Raw genomic sequence first — 14,652 nt, 5'->3', positions numbered from 1 at the left:
GGCCATATTTGACACAAGCCACCTGCTGAAGGTATTTTTAGCAGAAGAGATATTTAGCATATATAGAGAGCAGTATGTCATGTCCTCTAAAGTCAGGTTCTAGTCCTACTTTGTCACTATTCTTGATAAAGTCACTCTTTCTCTTAGGTCTTATTTCCTAACCTGTAAATTGAGAGGATTGACATCTGCCAAACCAAAGTTAAGTTGGGATGCACAGCCATTTGCAAGATTAGCCTCTAGATTTATACTATTAAGCCTGAGGATGCAGGATCTGTACCAAGGTCTTAGAAAACCTCTTGGTTTCTCCTTAAAGCCTTTTAAGCTTGGGGTCTTTAACTTTTTAAAAAAATAGTTTGATGACTGTATTTCAATATAATTGGTTTCTTTTATAATCCTATATATTCTTGTTCTATGCATTTGAAAACATTATTCTGAAAAGGAGTCCCTTGGCTTCTCATACAGCCCTTAGAGAGGAAAGTGGGGGGGAGGTGCAGGCTTCTGGGGGAACCTGGCTTAGGGAAAGGAGCCCTGTACTTCCCAGTCTCCTGAACAAGCTTGAAATCCCAAATTGGAGTTCAAGAATTTAAGTCATTGCAGCTCCCAGATAAAATTGGGATCTTGATAGTTCTACTGCACTCCTCTTTGAGTGGTATTAAAGGTGTAAAGTACTTGTTAATCCAAATTTTTTTGCTTTTTTATCTCCTCTAAGAGTGGAGGATTACCCCTGCTCCTGGATTTTAGGAGACACTAAATAAATGTTTGTGGACTAACTCTGAAATGTGTAGGCTGGTGACAGAGAGGATGAGTAGAGTTTCTTCATCTGTAAAATTTTAGAGTTGGAGAAGGAAATGGCAAATCCCTCTAGTATCTCTGCCAAGAAAATCCCAAATAGTTCCACAAAGAGGCAGACATGACTGGACAACAAAATGCCATGACAGAGAATCAAAACACAACTGAACAGCAATACAGAAATGAAATTTGTTCTAAAGTCCATTTTTTACCATTGATTTGCCTTGGTATTTTATTCAAATTTCCCAATTAAGTATCTTCCTATAAGAAGGGCCTTCTATTCACAAAGGATCTGTCTTTTTTTTTCTCTCTCTCTCTCTCTCTCTCTCTTCCCTACAGAACCTTGTCAGATTGAAGTGAGGCTGCTCTTGGCCTATGATTCTTCCACCCGAATCTCCAGACCTGCTTGTTTGGACAGTGCAGAAGCCTTGCCGCTGATAGAAAACAGTATTGAAGGAACCATCCCTTTTAGCAAACCTGTCAAGGTTTATATCATGCCTAAACCAGCCAGACGCTGAAATCTACCCATCTCTAAGGTCTTTCGGTGGAAAACGGCATCCCAGGGCTATCTGGGGATTGACTCTGGAAACCCATCCTCCACCTGTCGGCCTAGAACACACCTCAGAGCCCCTGGGAGGAGAGCAGTGACTTTCTGCATTCTGCCTCTGAACAACAGCCTGTTATTACACCTCTCTTATTCTCACTTCTGTTGTGTTATGCTTAGATAGGGTGACTTTGGGACCACCCCACAAGAGTAACCAGACAGGCTGCCTTGGATCTCACAGGGTTAGCAGCAGCCAGAAGTTCCCATCCAGTAAGTCTGGATTTTCAGAGCTCTGCTCAAGGACTGGCACACTAGGACTTTTGTTTCACTTAGTTCAAAGTGCAGGGTAAATCATTTTACATTAAATCAACCAAAAAATTTCAAGTCTATTTTTTTAGCAATAAACGTTGAGAAAAATCTCAAATCTATTTTTGCCTTAAAAACAAAAATTCTATATTTGTAGGAATTTGCGTTCATAGTAGAAAATGTTTGCTTTCCTCAGTTCAGCACGAAATTTTTTTTTAATCTAACCCTCAAGTCTTCTCTCCCAACAATAAGAATTACTTGGTTCTCCCAATTAGTTTCTTCAAGTTGTAGTTTCTTCACCTTGGGTTCAATACAAACTACTTTCCAGTAACTGAATTTTTGCCACCTAGAGCTTTGTGGACGAGTATCTGCATGTCACCAGAGAGCAATTAAAGACAGAATACCTTCCCTACAGTTAGAGCAAGCATCCAGTATTGACCACCATCAAGGCATTCCTTAAAGTACCTTGAATAGCTGCTCGGGAATGCAAAGGCAATGCAGCTATAGGGTTGTCTATCCTGTGTGCCTTACTGGGACCTGTGATTTTATTGGTTGAGATAATATATATTATGAAAGTAGATCAAAAAATTTTGGAATCAATAGATCTTTTATTAAGTCCTGTTCTATACTGCTTCTGTGGTAGGCCCTGGGAAATTTGGATTTTTTTTCAGTGATGCTCTGACAAAACAGATACTAGATAGAACAGCAGCTATAGAATCAAGAAAGTTTCATGTGGGAGGTTCTACTCGAGTCTTGAAGGAAACTAGAGATGCTGAACTGGAGGTGGCAGGCCTTCTGCTTGGGGGAAGTCAGCTTGTGTTGGAAGAACAGCTCGAGGGCCTCTGGCTGCATGTAAGTGAACCCGAGAACCCAAGAGATGGACTGGGAATAAGTTGGGAGCTGGTGTTGAAGTCCCTTTATATACAGTGTGGTGAAATAGAAGAAATAGATGGCAAATGACCAATCCGGAGCTCAGATTTAATATTTAGAGGCTTGCATAGAAAGGCCCAACCAAGAACGGGGAGATGATCAGGTCAGAAATCCTCCAACCAGGTGGGCTCTGTGCAGCTGGGAGTCAGAAGCGGGAACAGCTCACATATGTTGGGAGGGACCTTTTCATTCAGAGAGAGGGAAATCGAAATTCCAAGTGTCTTTCCTCAAAGCCATGATGAAGAGGTCAGTATGCATCCAGAAGGGCATAGGAGAAGTGAGAAGCATTAACAGGAAGAGATAGGGTCTCTGAACGTGAAATTCCAGGGAAGATGATCATATGGAGTTGAACCAGTTAACTATAAAGGAATAAGATTGAAAAGAGTAGAAAGTGAAGCCAAAGGAGGAATGAATAACAGTGAAGTAAAATCCAGAAGAATAGAAAGATTGAAGGTTACCGAGACTGGACAAGGCGAAAAGTAGAGGAATAAACATTTATTTAGTATTTCCTATGAATGCACAAACTGCTGAGGATTCAAATACAAAAGCAATGATTTTCTCTGCCATCATGCAACTTCATTTTAGGAGTGTTCAGAGTGGGATATTTTGTTCTATTACAGGAATGGTGAATAGGGTAATTACGGGAAAAGATAATTGCAGTTCTAGGAGTGATGGCAGAATTCATTTGACTATGGCTCTGGACAGAAATGGAGGTTAGTGGGATGGCCAAGGATTAGGAAGTGAAATGGGAAGCATGGATGGGGCTTGCCCAACAGGCCAGTAGAGTCCCCAGGTGTTAGTTCTGGAGCTAAGAGGATAGAATGATGTAATCAGACAAAGCAATTAGATCATTCCTGATCTTGGAAATGGAACATTTGTTGGGGATGACAAGGCATGGCCATCCCTGTGAGCAGTAATGATGGAGTGGAAGTGTTAGGGTTGGGGCCAGTGAATCAGGATCACCAGGTAGACAGAGGTGTGATGTCTAGGTGGGCAGACGAGAGAGAGAGAAAAAGGAAGAAGCATTTATAAAGTGCCATGTGCCAGCCCCTAAGCACTTTGTAATTATCTGGTTTGCTCTTCACAGCCACCCTCAGGAGTAGCTGCTATTATTATCTCCACTTTACTGTTCAGGGAACTAAGGCAGGATGACAGCAAAGAAGTATCCGAAGGTCTTTCTACCTCTAGCCTCCCTCTGGAGAATAGGGAAGGGGAGGGAGGAAATTTGCTAAGGAGCCGAATCTAGCCTTGGAAGGTTGGTTAGGCACTGGGGATATATGATGTGCCCTCGTTTACACAACTGATATCACATTCAGAAACCATAGCTTTCATCTTTCAGGCTCTCCCTCTGCCATGAGCCCCATCCCCTCAACCCCTCCTTCTTCTAGTCACCACCCTCTTCTGGTCTCACTCCCCTCCCTGTAGTTCTTCAGTCCAGCCATACATTATCCTTCGCTCCTATCTTTTCTCCTGTTCAACGCTCAAACCCGCAGGCCTTGGTTAGCACTCCCTTTTCAACACCCTTCCGGTTTCCTTCTATGTTCTTAAGCTTATGCTTCTTATTGACTAAGAATTTGTGTTACCTCACCTCACCTGGACCCTGCTTTGCTTCTGCTCTGTCATGGCTATCCCAGCACCCATCTCCTTTCTCCCTCAACAGAAAATTTTATTTGCTACCTTATTTTAAAAAGAGAGAAAAGGGTGGTTTATCCAAAACTCCTCCATGTTTGGAAACCTCTTCATCACTTCCCATTATCTCATTTGCTCCAGTATGGTGAACAAGTCTTGCTAAAGTCAACTTCTCCACTCGTTCATCCCATCTCCTTTTGACTCCTCCAGCAGCCTTCCCTGTCCACAGGCTCCATGTAGTCCTCTCCTCTTCAGACTACTCAAAAAGGCTCCCCCTCTGTTTCCTCACCCACCATTAGTCCTAGGATTTCCTGGAACCATGAGAAAGAGCACTGAATTGGGGTCAGAGGACCTAAGTTTGAGTCCAACCCTACTCCAAGTATGGGGCCTTGGTAAATCCCTGCAGTTCTGTCTCATCCTCTCTGTAATACAAAGGGACTGTGCAAATAGTTCCTTTCTGTTGTGGATTTTCAACCTAAGACATGGAAGAACAAGGTTCTTACAAACAAGCCAAAGTGGCAGAGCCTTGGTTCAAGCCTGAGAGCTCTGATCCCAACATAGCACTTTATGTACCAGAAAGGAAATGGCTTTGACCCAGAGTTCCATTTGCTGGGACCAAGACTGGAACCCCAAGCCCTCCCCTCCCTTCAGACTGGGGCTGTTCTCTTTCTAGGCCTGGTTAATAAAAAGGGCACAATGAAGACAGATGGAGGGATGTTGAAGAAGAGGGAAGATTCCTTGGGAATCTGAAGCCCTAGTATTGTTGTCTGGGTGGTTTTCAAAGTTCGTTTATGCCAGCAGCTGTCACTGTGTGTCAAGGTTTGGCTTTGTTTGAGCCCTTTGTCATCTTCACCCTGAGTCACCCTTATTCTAAGTCATCCCTGGCTTTGATTACTTGCAGATTCATTTTAGCCTAGAGATGAAATAATCTTGGTTCTCGTGTAGCCACTGTTTTGTGGTTTGGTCATTTCAGTCATGACTGATTCCTGGTGATCCCTTTTGGAGTTTTCTTGGCAAAGATCCTGGAGTGGTGGGCCATTTCCTTCTCCAGCTCCTTTTATGGATAGGGAAACTAAGGCAAACAGTTAAGTGACTCACCCAGGGTCTCACAGCTAGTAAATCTGAGACCAGATTTGAAGTCAGGTCTTCCTAGACCTAGCATTCTATTCACTATCCTCCTCTTTGCCCTGTCCACCACTAGAACACCACTTTAGTTACTCCTTTGTCACTACAGAAGGAGCTACTTTAAATATTTCTTTTGTTTCTTTGACTTCTCTGGGATATGGATGAGTCAAAAAGTATACTTAACAGGTAGTTAGATGGCATAGTGGATAGAGCACCAGCCCTGGAGTCAGGAGGACTTGAGTTCAAATTTGACCTCAAACACTTAATACTTATTAGCTGTGTGATCTTAGACAAGTCATCTCACCTTACTGCCTCACCAAAAAAAAATTAGTTCATTTATTTTCTGGGAATAGTTTCAAATTTTAGCTGAACACATTCACAGCTCCCCCACTAATCAACCTGTTTTACCCACACCCCTGCCTACATTTTTCATTCTCCTCTTTCACCATTGTTGCCAGTTTGATAGGTGAAACCTTAAAAGTTGCTTTAATTTGCATTTCTCTATTGATGATTTGAAAAAGGAAAAGAATGTTAGGAAATTTTTTCTTACATAGTCATGTGCAAATAGACATCTTTACAAAAAAAGAAGCAGCTAAATATTGCTTTCATCTGAACTGGTCAAAGTGAAGTGTAGGGGAAATAAGAGAAATAAATTCCATAATAACGCTGTCCCCTATCATCCCATGGTCCAAACTATGACATGAAGTCAGGGAGCTTTTAGTGAAGTATCTTGCCCCTCCTAGTCAAAAGACTAGCTAGATCAATAAATCAGTGGATCCCTGTCTAAACCTGAAGGTATTAAGTCTTTGAGCTACCACCCCTCTTATGCATATTCCTAATTACCTTATCTCTGATCTTTGAGCTGCTGTCCTATATCAACACATCTCCCCCCCCCCAAAAAAAAACTTAGAAGCTCTGCTCACTCAGTTGAACTGCTCCTCTGCCTTTGGAGAATGGCCCACTCTGGGGGAGCATGATCCCCCAAATAACCTTTCACACAGTCTTTCCTCCCTCCATGCTGACCTTGATGCTCTTACCAGCCCAGCTTGTGGCTCTTCTTTGAGCAGCTAGATGGTACAGGGGATAGATTACTGGCCTTGGAGTCAGGAGGACAGGATTTTATCCAGCTTCAGACACTTGCCACTTACTGTGGATGACCTTGGGCAAATCACTTAACTCTGCTTACCTTACATCCAGGGCCATCTCCAGTCCTGATTCACATCTGGCCACTGGACCCAGATGGCCCTGGAGGAGAAAGTGAAGCTAGTGACTTAGCTCCCTTCACTTAAATCTAATTCATGTGCTTGTCATGGCATCACCTATCTGATGTGATCTTCTTTGAGAACAAGGACAATCATCATCATGTTTCTTCTTTATTAAACTACTTTTACTAAAATTTATCTTGCTGCTTCTCCAAAGAATGTGTGAACTCTGTAGTATCTTGTAAACTTTTGTGCAGCCTGTGAATTAAAATTTAATTTACCCCCCCACTCCCATCAGTCTGATGAATTCTTCACACAATGAACCTACATCTATCCTTAAGCCCTTCTTTCCCTCAAGCCCATTTCTTCCCTCTTCAATATATAAATACATTTTACTCAACAGGCAAAAAAGATTAAAGAGAAGAGGGAAGTAGAATTGGAGGGAACGTTTAATTATTCCCAAGGAAAGGCAATGAAACTTATATGATGGGGGCGGCTAGGTGGCGCGGTGGATAAAGCACTGGCCCTGGAGTCAGGAGGACCTGAGTTCAAATTCTACCTCAGACACTTAATAATTACCTAGCTGTGTGGCCTTGGGCAAGCCACTTAACCTCGCTGCCTTGCAAAAAAAAACAACCCAAAAAATGAACTGATATATATAATGGGGCATGGAGATTAATTGTGATGAAGCCCTGGAGCCCATGAAGGGCAGGAGGTACTGATGATTTAATCTAGTAAGATTTTTCAATCTAATAGGAGACTTCAATAATGAGGTTCCTGGGGAAGGAAGTATGCTATAGAGGACCAAAGAAATCCAAAGGCAGGGTATCTGTTGAAAATGTCATGGGAATAGATACTATTCTCTGAACTGATGATGCCACATGAAGTAAAGAGAATGAAGAGACCAATTTATACCATGACAACAATATGGTAAATGAGTAACTTGGAGAGAATTAGAAACTGATCATCATAATGACCAACCACAATTCCAGAGGACTAATGATGAGACATGCTACCCACATCCTTATACAAAAGAAAAGAAAAAATATTACTTTCAAGGAGCTTTACAATCTAATAGAAAGACATCACTTAAAAGATAGCTGAGAAGTGGATGGATGGGGAGGTAACCTTAGAAGGGTCATATTGGAGAAATCAAAGTTCAAAATGATGAGTGCCAGAGGAGTCAAGATCCAAAATGAATGCATCTATGCAGGAAATAAGGTATCTGTGCTTTCCCCTCCTTAAATGGAAAAGTTTTATGGCTCTACCATCCAATCAAAGATGCAGAGTACTCATTTAGAATATTTTTTTCCATATGATAAATGAATATTGATAGGTCATATTTCTTCCTTTGAAAAGCACCATTTCATATTCTTTGACCATTCAGTTGTGGTAAGCTCTTTCTAAAATGAGGCCCTGGAACCCATGAACCTGCCCCTCAGAGAACAGGGCAGAAGGTAATGAGATCTGAAAATCAGGCAGATTTAATAGGATACTGAGATTTCCCAATGGTAAGTTTCCTGGGGAAGAAAGGTATGCTAAAGAGATCTAGAGAATTCCAAAAACTATGGCTAGTTGAAAATGTCATGAACATATACTATTATGCTATAAGAAATGATTTTTCAACGGGGGAATGACTCTTAGATATTTGAATATGTTCTTTTTTTATATCTTTGATATGAGACTAATTTGGAGAAACTTATGACAAGACTTTCCCCCAGTTACTTGTTTTTTCCCTTCTGATTTATACTATGTTAAACTTAAGTGTCCAAAACCTTTCATTTTATTATAATCAAAATAGTCTTGTGTTGTCTTCTTCCCTTTTTTAGTTGAGAATTCTTCTCTATCCATCTGTCTGAAAGGTAATTTCTTCCTCCTCTAATGTGTTTATGATGTGATTCTATATCTAGATCATTTTATCCATTTGGAGCTCTTTATGGTGTATAGTGTGAGGAGTTGCTCTCAAATGAATTTATTCCAGACTGCTGTTTAGTTTCTGTAGTTATTTTTATCAATAGTGTATGTTCCCCCAACTAACTGGAGTCTTTGGATTAATTAAATTCTATGGTATTGTTTGTTTGCTTCTGTGGGTTGTATGATAATCTTTTCCCTGATTGAATTCTATTTTTTTTAAAACTAATACCAAATTGATTTAATGATTATTATTTTGTGGTACAGTTTGAGATCTGGCACTGATTTCTTTCTTCCCACTCTTTTCCATCATCTTTGAGATTCTTTATCTTTTGTTTATCTATATGAATTTAATAATTTTTTTCAAGCACTGTTAGTTTCTTTGGGGAGTTAGTTTGGTATAACACTAAACAAATTTAGATAATATTATCTTGACATTCCTATAATCGATTGTTATTTCTTCAATTATTTAGATCTTTCCTTATTTCTGCTTCTTGGAAGAAACACTTTCAAGTATTAGATAGGTTTTATAGTTATTTTGAATGGAATTTTTCTTTCTAGCTCTACTTGGTAAGTTTTGTTGAACATAGATGAAAATGCTGATGATTTGGTATGGATTTATCATACCTTGCAACTTTATTGTGATTATTATTTCAATTAATTTTAGTTGATTCTTCAGAGTTCTCAAAGCATACTGTATTATATATTTTCTTTTTTTTACTTTTAGAAAGATTTTATTTATTTTGATTTTTACAATTTTACCCCTAATCTTGCTTCCCTCCCCCCACCCCCCAGAGAAGGCAGTCTGTTAGTCTTTACATTGTTTCCATGATTGTATTATTATCTTTAAATGGCAGTAATTTCACTTTCTTTTTGCCTATGCTTTTATTCAATTTATTTTCCCATCTTAAAGCTATAAGCTAGAATTTCTAACAATATATTGAATAGTAGTGATAATAATGAAATCCTTGCTAATCTATTGGGAAAGTTTCCTAACTTTGTTCATTGCATTAAATGTTTGCACCTGTACCCTAGACCCAACTCTTTCTTTTTATTTAAGATTTATATTCAAAATTTTGAATTCCAAATTCTATTCTTTACTCCCTCTCTTCCCCCCTCTTTGAAATGGTAAGCAATCCGAAATAGGTTATACATGTGCAATTATATAAAACCTTTCCCTGTTGGTCATTTTGTAAAAGAAGATTTGAACAAAAGAAAATGAATGAAAGAAAAGTGAAAATAGCATGATTTAGTTTGTAATCAGATAATATCAGTTTTCTCTAGAAGGGGAATATGTCTTTCATCATTAGATCTTGGGGATTATCTTGGATCAATATATTGCTGAGAATAGCTTAGTCATTCACAGTTCTTCACTGAACAACATTGCTGTTACTGTATGCAACATTCTCCTTGTTCTATTCACTTCCTTATATCAGTTCATGTAAGTCCTTCCAGGTTTTTCTGAAACCTTCCTGCTTGTCACTTATATATCACCATCATATTCCATCACAATCATATACCACAACTTGTTTAACCATTCCCCAAATGACAGGACATTACTTTGATTCCCACTTCTTAGCCACTATAAAAAGAGCTTTTGTACAAAAAGATCCTTTTGCGCTTTTTTTTTTGGATATCTTTGGGATATAGATGTAGCAGGGGTATTCAGTAAATAAAAAGGTATGTATAGTTCAATAGCCCCATGGTCATAGTTCCAAATTCTCCTCCAGAATGGTTGGATTAGTTCACAACTCCAACAGTGCATTAAGTGTCCCAGTTTTCTCACATCCAGTATTTTCCTTTTTTTATCCTATTAACCAATCTGGCAAATGTGAAGTGATACCTCAGGGTTGTTTTAATTTGCATTTCTCTAATCAAAAATGATTTAGAGCATATTTTCGATATGACTATAAATAGGTTGATTTGTCTGAAAACTTTGTGTTCATATCCTTTAACCATTATCAGTGACCCACCTCTTTTTCCTAAAACTATTCTCATGGCCTTCAGCTTGCATATGGCCTATGCATGACCATTTTCCTAAAAACTGTAGCAAAAGGAAGCTCTTCCTTTCTGATTTTCTCCTTCATAGTGTCAGGCAAGCTTGGCTTCTCATCAGACTATCATCAGCTCAATTGGTTGTTTTAATTTTCATATGACCAATATTGTTGTTTTATTATGGCATCACTTAGGATGCCCTCAAGTCACTCCACCTAGTGGAGTCCTCTCCTAGTCCCCTAGCTAGTTTCTTGGTTCAATCTGCTAATATCTTAGGGGAAAAAAATCATCCCACATTAATTTAACTAGGTATCTGGCAACATGTGCTAAAAATTAAGATGGTAATTCCCCTTTGTGATGAATGATACTGCTAAATTTTGAAAATACCATGTCTGTTGTTATTTTAGAACCATAGATGTCTCAAGATATTTTAAACATTTTATTCCTTAGATCCTGCAGATATTCAAATCCTAGGCTGTTAGAATTTTTCATCAAAGAATTCATCTTATCCCTGATCAGCCCTTTAGCAGCTCCATTGAGAGTTTTGCTCAGATAACAACAGTTCCTCAGAAGAACCAGGGACCACTGAGGAGACAGTTCCTATGATGAGCCTCTTTTTTTTTTTCTGCCTTTATCAGAACACCTTGTCCTGAATTTGCTCACACATGATTCTCTGAGGAACTCAGGAGATTTAGATTTTACCTGATACACTCAAGAGCTCTCCCCATGATGGTGGACCTAGCTTTGAGCCTTCTCCCAGATGTTGTGATACCTGAAACTGAAGAAACCTGTGGCTCACAAGCAGCTCTGAGGAAGGGGGTTGATCTTATGTGGCCCCTTGTGAGGTGGCGGCCAGGGGTCAGTTAATCTGGGATACAGCTAGCACTGCTAAAAATATGTAGAACTTCCTTGCAGAGAGAAGAATCAATCAAATAATGATTCCCACAGAATGACTATCTCCAGACTCTTGATATTGCAATAAGCAAGCCATTCAAGGACCATTTGCACATGGAAATCAATGATTACACTGAAAAGAGAATGGAGAGAAATCAGCATGGAAACTTTGTGAAGCCAAGCCTGCAAGAGGTGGTGACTTGGGTGAAGAATTCATTGGATAGGGGCGACTAGATGGCACAATGGATAGAGGACCAGCCCTGGAGTCAGAGGAGTGCCTGAGTTCAAATTTGGCCTCAGACACTTAATTACCTAGCTGTGTGGCCTTGGGCAAGCCACTTAACCCCATTTGCAAAAAGAATTCATTGAATAAAATCACTGACAATGACTATAAGCAGGCTACATGGACAAGAGGTGCTGATTTAAGGAAAGCTCTATAGCTGGACATGAGCATTTAGGACCAAAGGTTCTACAAGAAATGGAGTGGCAAGGAATTCAGGCCAGAATTCAGGGTTTGGGGAGTTAGGACAATATCCCAGAAGAAGGCAACATTACTATTTAAATAAATATAGATTTTTTTATATACAAATAAATGCATAAATAGACATTGTACATGAAAATAAGCTCTAATGTGTCTTTTGGTGCAAAAATTAATATAAGACCTAGGCTTATTTTTTTAGAAATTCTGTATTAACTGTGATCCTCAACAGGTAACTAAACACTGTTTGCCTTCAGTTTCTCATCTGTCAAATGAGCTAGAGAAGGACATGGTAAACTATTCCAGTATATTTGCTTAGAAAATCCAAACTGGGGTCCTGAACAGTCAGATGATACAACTGAAAAACAATTCAATAACAAAAACAACTTTTTCCTTTTCCCTTAAAGTCTTTTATAATAGCCTCAGTTCCATGCACAGAATTTACCCTAAAGTAATTTCTTTTAAATGTTAACATTCATGAAAACAAGTATCAAGAATCATTCATATTTTTACAATATTGATTCAAAATGCTTATATTTATCCAATTACCAAATGATAATTTCACAATGATCAAACCATTGCCATACTCCAAAATTATTTTTAGTATGCAAATCAATAGCAATAGCAAATATCAGCAGTATATCAATTATGAGCAGATTATCAGCAAGGGAAATGTGAAAATAAAAACTTATAAAAAAGTATTTAGTACATCAAATGAAGCAATATAATAGTGTTTATTTTGACACTACTAAATAATGTACAGTTGCAATACATAAGGGCAGTATATTAAATATAATGAAAGTTAAGTATACAGAAAAGAAGGGAAGCCTATAAAACAATTTATTAAACAACCAAATTCAAAACATTCAAAAGGAAAAACAAATCCAGTTGATAACTTTGGTGAGATTAAGAAGAAAATAAAATAGAAAAGAGAATAAAAGTCATTTCAGAGAAAGCTGCTTATCAAAAATCGAAATGGGGCAGCTAGGTGGTGCAGTGGATAGAGCACTGGCCTTGAAGTCAGAAGTACCTGAGTTCAAATCCAACCTCAGACACTTAATAATTACCTAGCTGTGTGGCCTTGGGCAAGCCACTTTTAACCCCTTTGCCTTGAAAAATTAAAAAAAAATCAAAATAGAAAAATTTGTCAAATTTAAAATTAAAGAGAAAATTCAATAAATTTTTCCTCAAGAGTTGCAAATGGACTAAATTCAACTTCATACTCAAGCTACTAAAAATTATCAAAAAATATTTTTAAATCAGAAAGTAAAAAGGAACACAAAAATGATAGTAAAACAAATGCAGAAAAATTACAGAGAAATGGAAATAAATATTAAAATACTAATCTCCAAAAAGTTAAAAATATGCATATATACTAGATATAATTTTTGTTTATAATGAACAGGTATCTCTGTGAGGCAAAATCTGACTGTATGAGGTAGCTGGTGGCACAGTTAACAGAGTGGTGGACCTGGAGTCAGGAAAGTGAAGTTCACTTTAGTAGCTATGTGATTCTGGACAAATCACTTGACCAATTTGCCTCAGTTTCCTCAACTGTAAACTTGAATTAATAAGAACCTGTTGTTCAGGATCAAATCAATCCTCATTAGTTTAAAAATGAAGTGTTTGTCACAATGCCTGATAAATAGCAGGTGTTATATAAATATTTGTTTTCTTCCTTCTCTTCCTGGTATCAGATAAACAAAACTTTTTAAAAAGGCACTAGTTCTTACTCTCTTCTTCCACTGGATAAGTGGAGGGGCAGGACCCCATAATTCTCTCTGTAGAAAGAAGTTCCTTCTCTACTACACACCCTTTTATGTCAAAGGATTAAAATTTCTTCATTTTTTAAGTTACATTTGGTTCTGATCACAATGCTGATTTATTTTAGCTTAGGGTTAAAAGGTTCCAGTTCACATGAGTCATCTATCTCTGCTATTTAAAGAAGTAAGTATTTAAAGAAGTAAGAAAATTATTGATACCATGAACTTTAAGATCCTTTCATGATCAAGTTGCCCTCTCTTCTTCCCTCCAACTAGGAAACCCTAGCATTTGGTCTGAGGGTGTGTGTGTGTGTGTAAATCAGGCTCATTATCCATTACACTTTTCCCTGCATGCAATTGATATATATATATATGTGTATATATATATATATATATATATATATATACACATATATATATATCAATCATAAAGCTATTAAAATTGATCATAATTTTATGTCAAGGGTAGGATGCTTTTAAAGCCATGAATTAAATTGAATTATAAAGAGACTCAAATAATAGACACTGGAGTAAATGCCTCCCATCTGTAGTCACCAGTAGAGGCAAAGGGTAATTGAAGTGCTTCCTCCCAGCCATAGGATTTTCTGGGCAGAGATGGTTTGATTTCTGAAACTGGTCTTATCTACCATTCAAAAAATCTTCACTGTCTGCAATGCTAGCTTGTTCTATCAGTTTTCTTTGATTCATTTCTTTCCAAGACTAAAAAGTAAAGTCCTCTTTTTACTTTATTCAGTTCTTCTTTAAAAGCCCCAGCATGGAGACTGCTCACGGACTCAAAGCTCATGATAGGAAGAAAATACTGTAATCCTAGGATTTTTAAGTAGGCTCTGGATATCTATCTTAGAGTCCTGTTATAAATGTAAATTCACATTGTTAAAATTTTCATTTTCTTTTGCAAATGTTAAGCAATATAGTATTTGGGCTTAGCATGGACTAGGTGTTGAACCTTATAGTATGACCTTGGGCATACTATTATCACTTAATTCTTATGAACCTAAATTTCTTCACCTGTAAAATGAGGATAATAAATGACCTACTTATATGAATGTGAATCATGGAACGCTC

The 14,652-nt window shown here is 38.1% G+C and overlaps 1 protein-coding gene across 4 annotated transcripts in view; it reads left to right on the top strand.

Annotated features, from left to right (window-relative positions):
- Nucleotides 1-1,761, top strand: part of INTS4 (integrator complex subunit 4) — an 85,026-nt gene extending 83,265 nt beyond the window's left edge. For all 4 annotated transcript variants that reach the window (XM_074216965.1, XM_074216963.1, XM_074216964.1 and 1 more), the window contains one exon: nucleotides 1,129-1,761. In XM_074216965.1, the coding sequence (XP_074073066.1) occupies nucleotides 1,129-1,307 (179 nt within the window). In that variant the 3' untranslated portion in view covers nucleotides 1,308-1,761. The remainder of the gene's footprint in view (nucleotides 1-1,128) is intronic.
- Nucleotides 1,762-14,652: the final 12,891 nt, after the last annotated feature.

The sequence above is a fragment of the Macrotis lagotis genome, chromosome 1, assembly GCF_037893015.1.
Source record: "Macrotis lagotis isolate mMagLag1 chromosome 1, bilby.v1.9.chrom.fasta, whole genome shotgun sequence".
NCBI classification, from domain to species: domain Eukaryota; kingdom Metazoa; phylum Chordata; class Mammalia; order Peramelemorphia; family Peramelidae; genus Macrotis; species Macrotis lagotis.
This window is presented reverse-complemented; position numbering and strand designations above follow the sequence as displayed.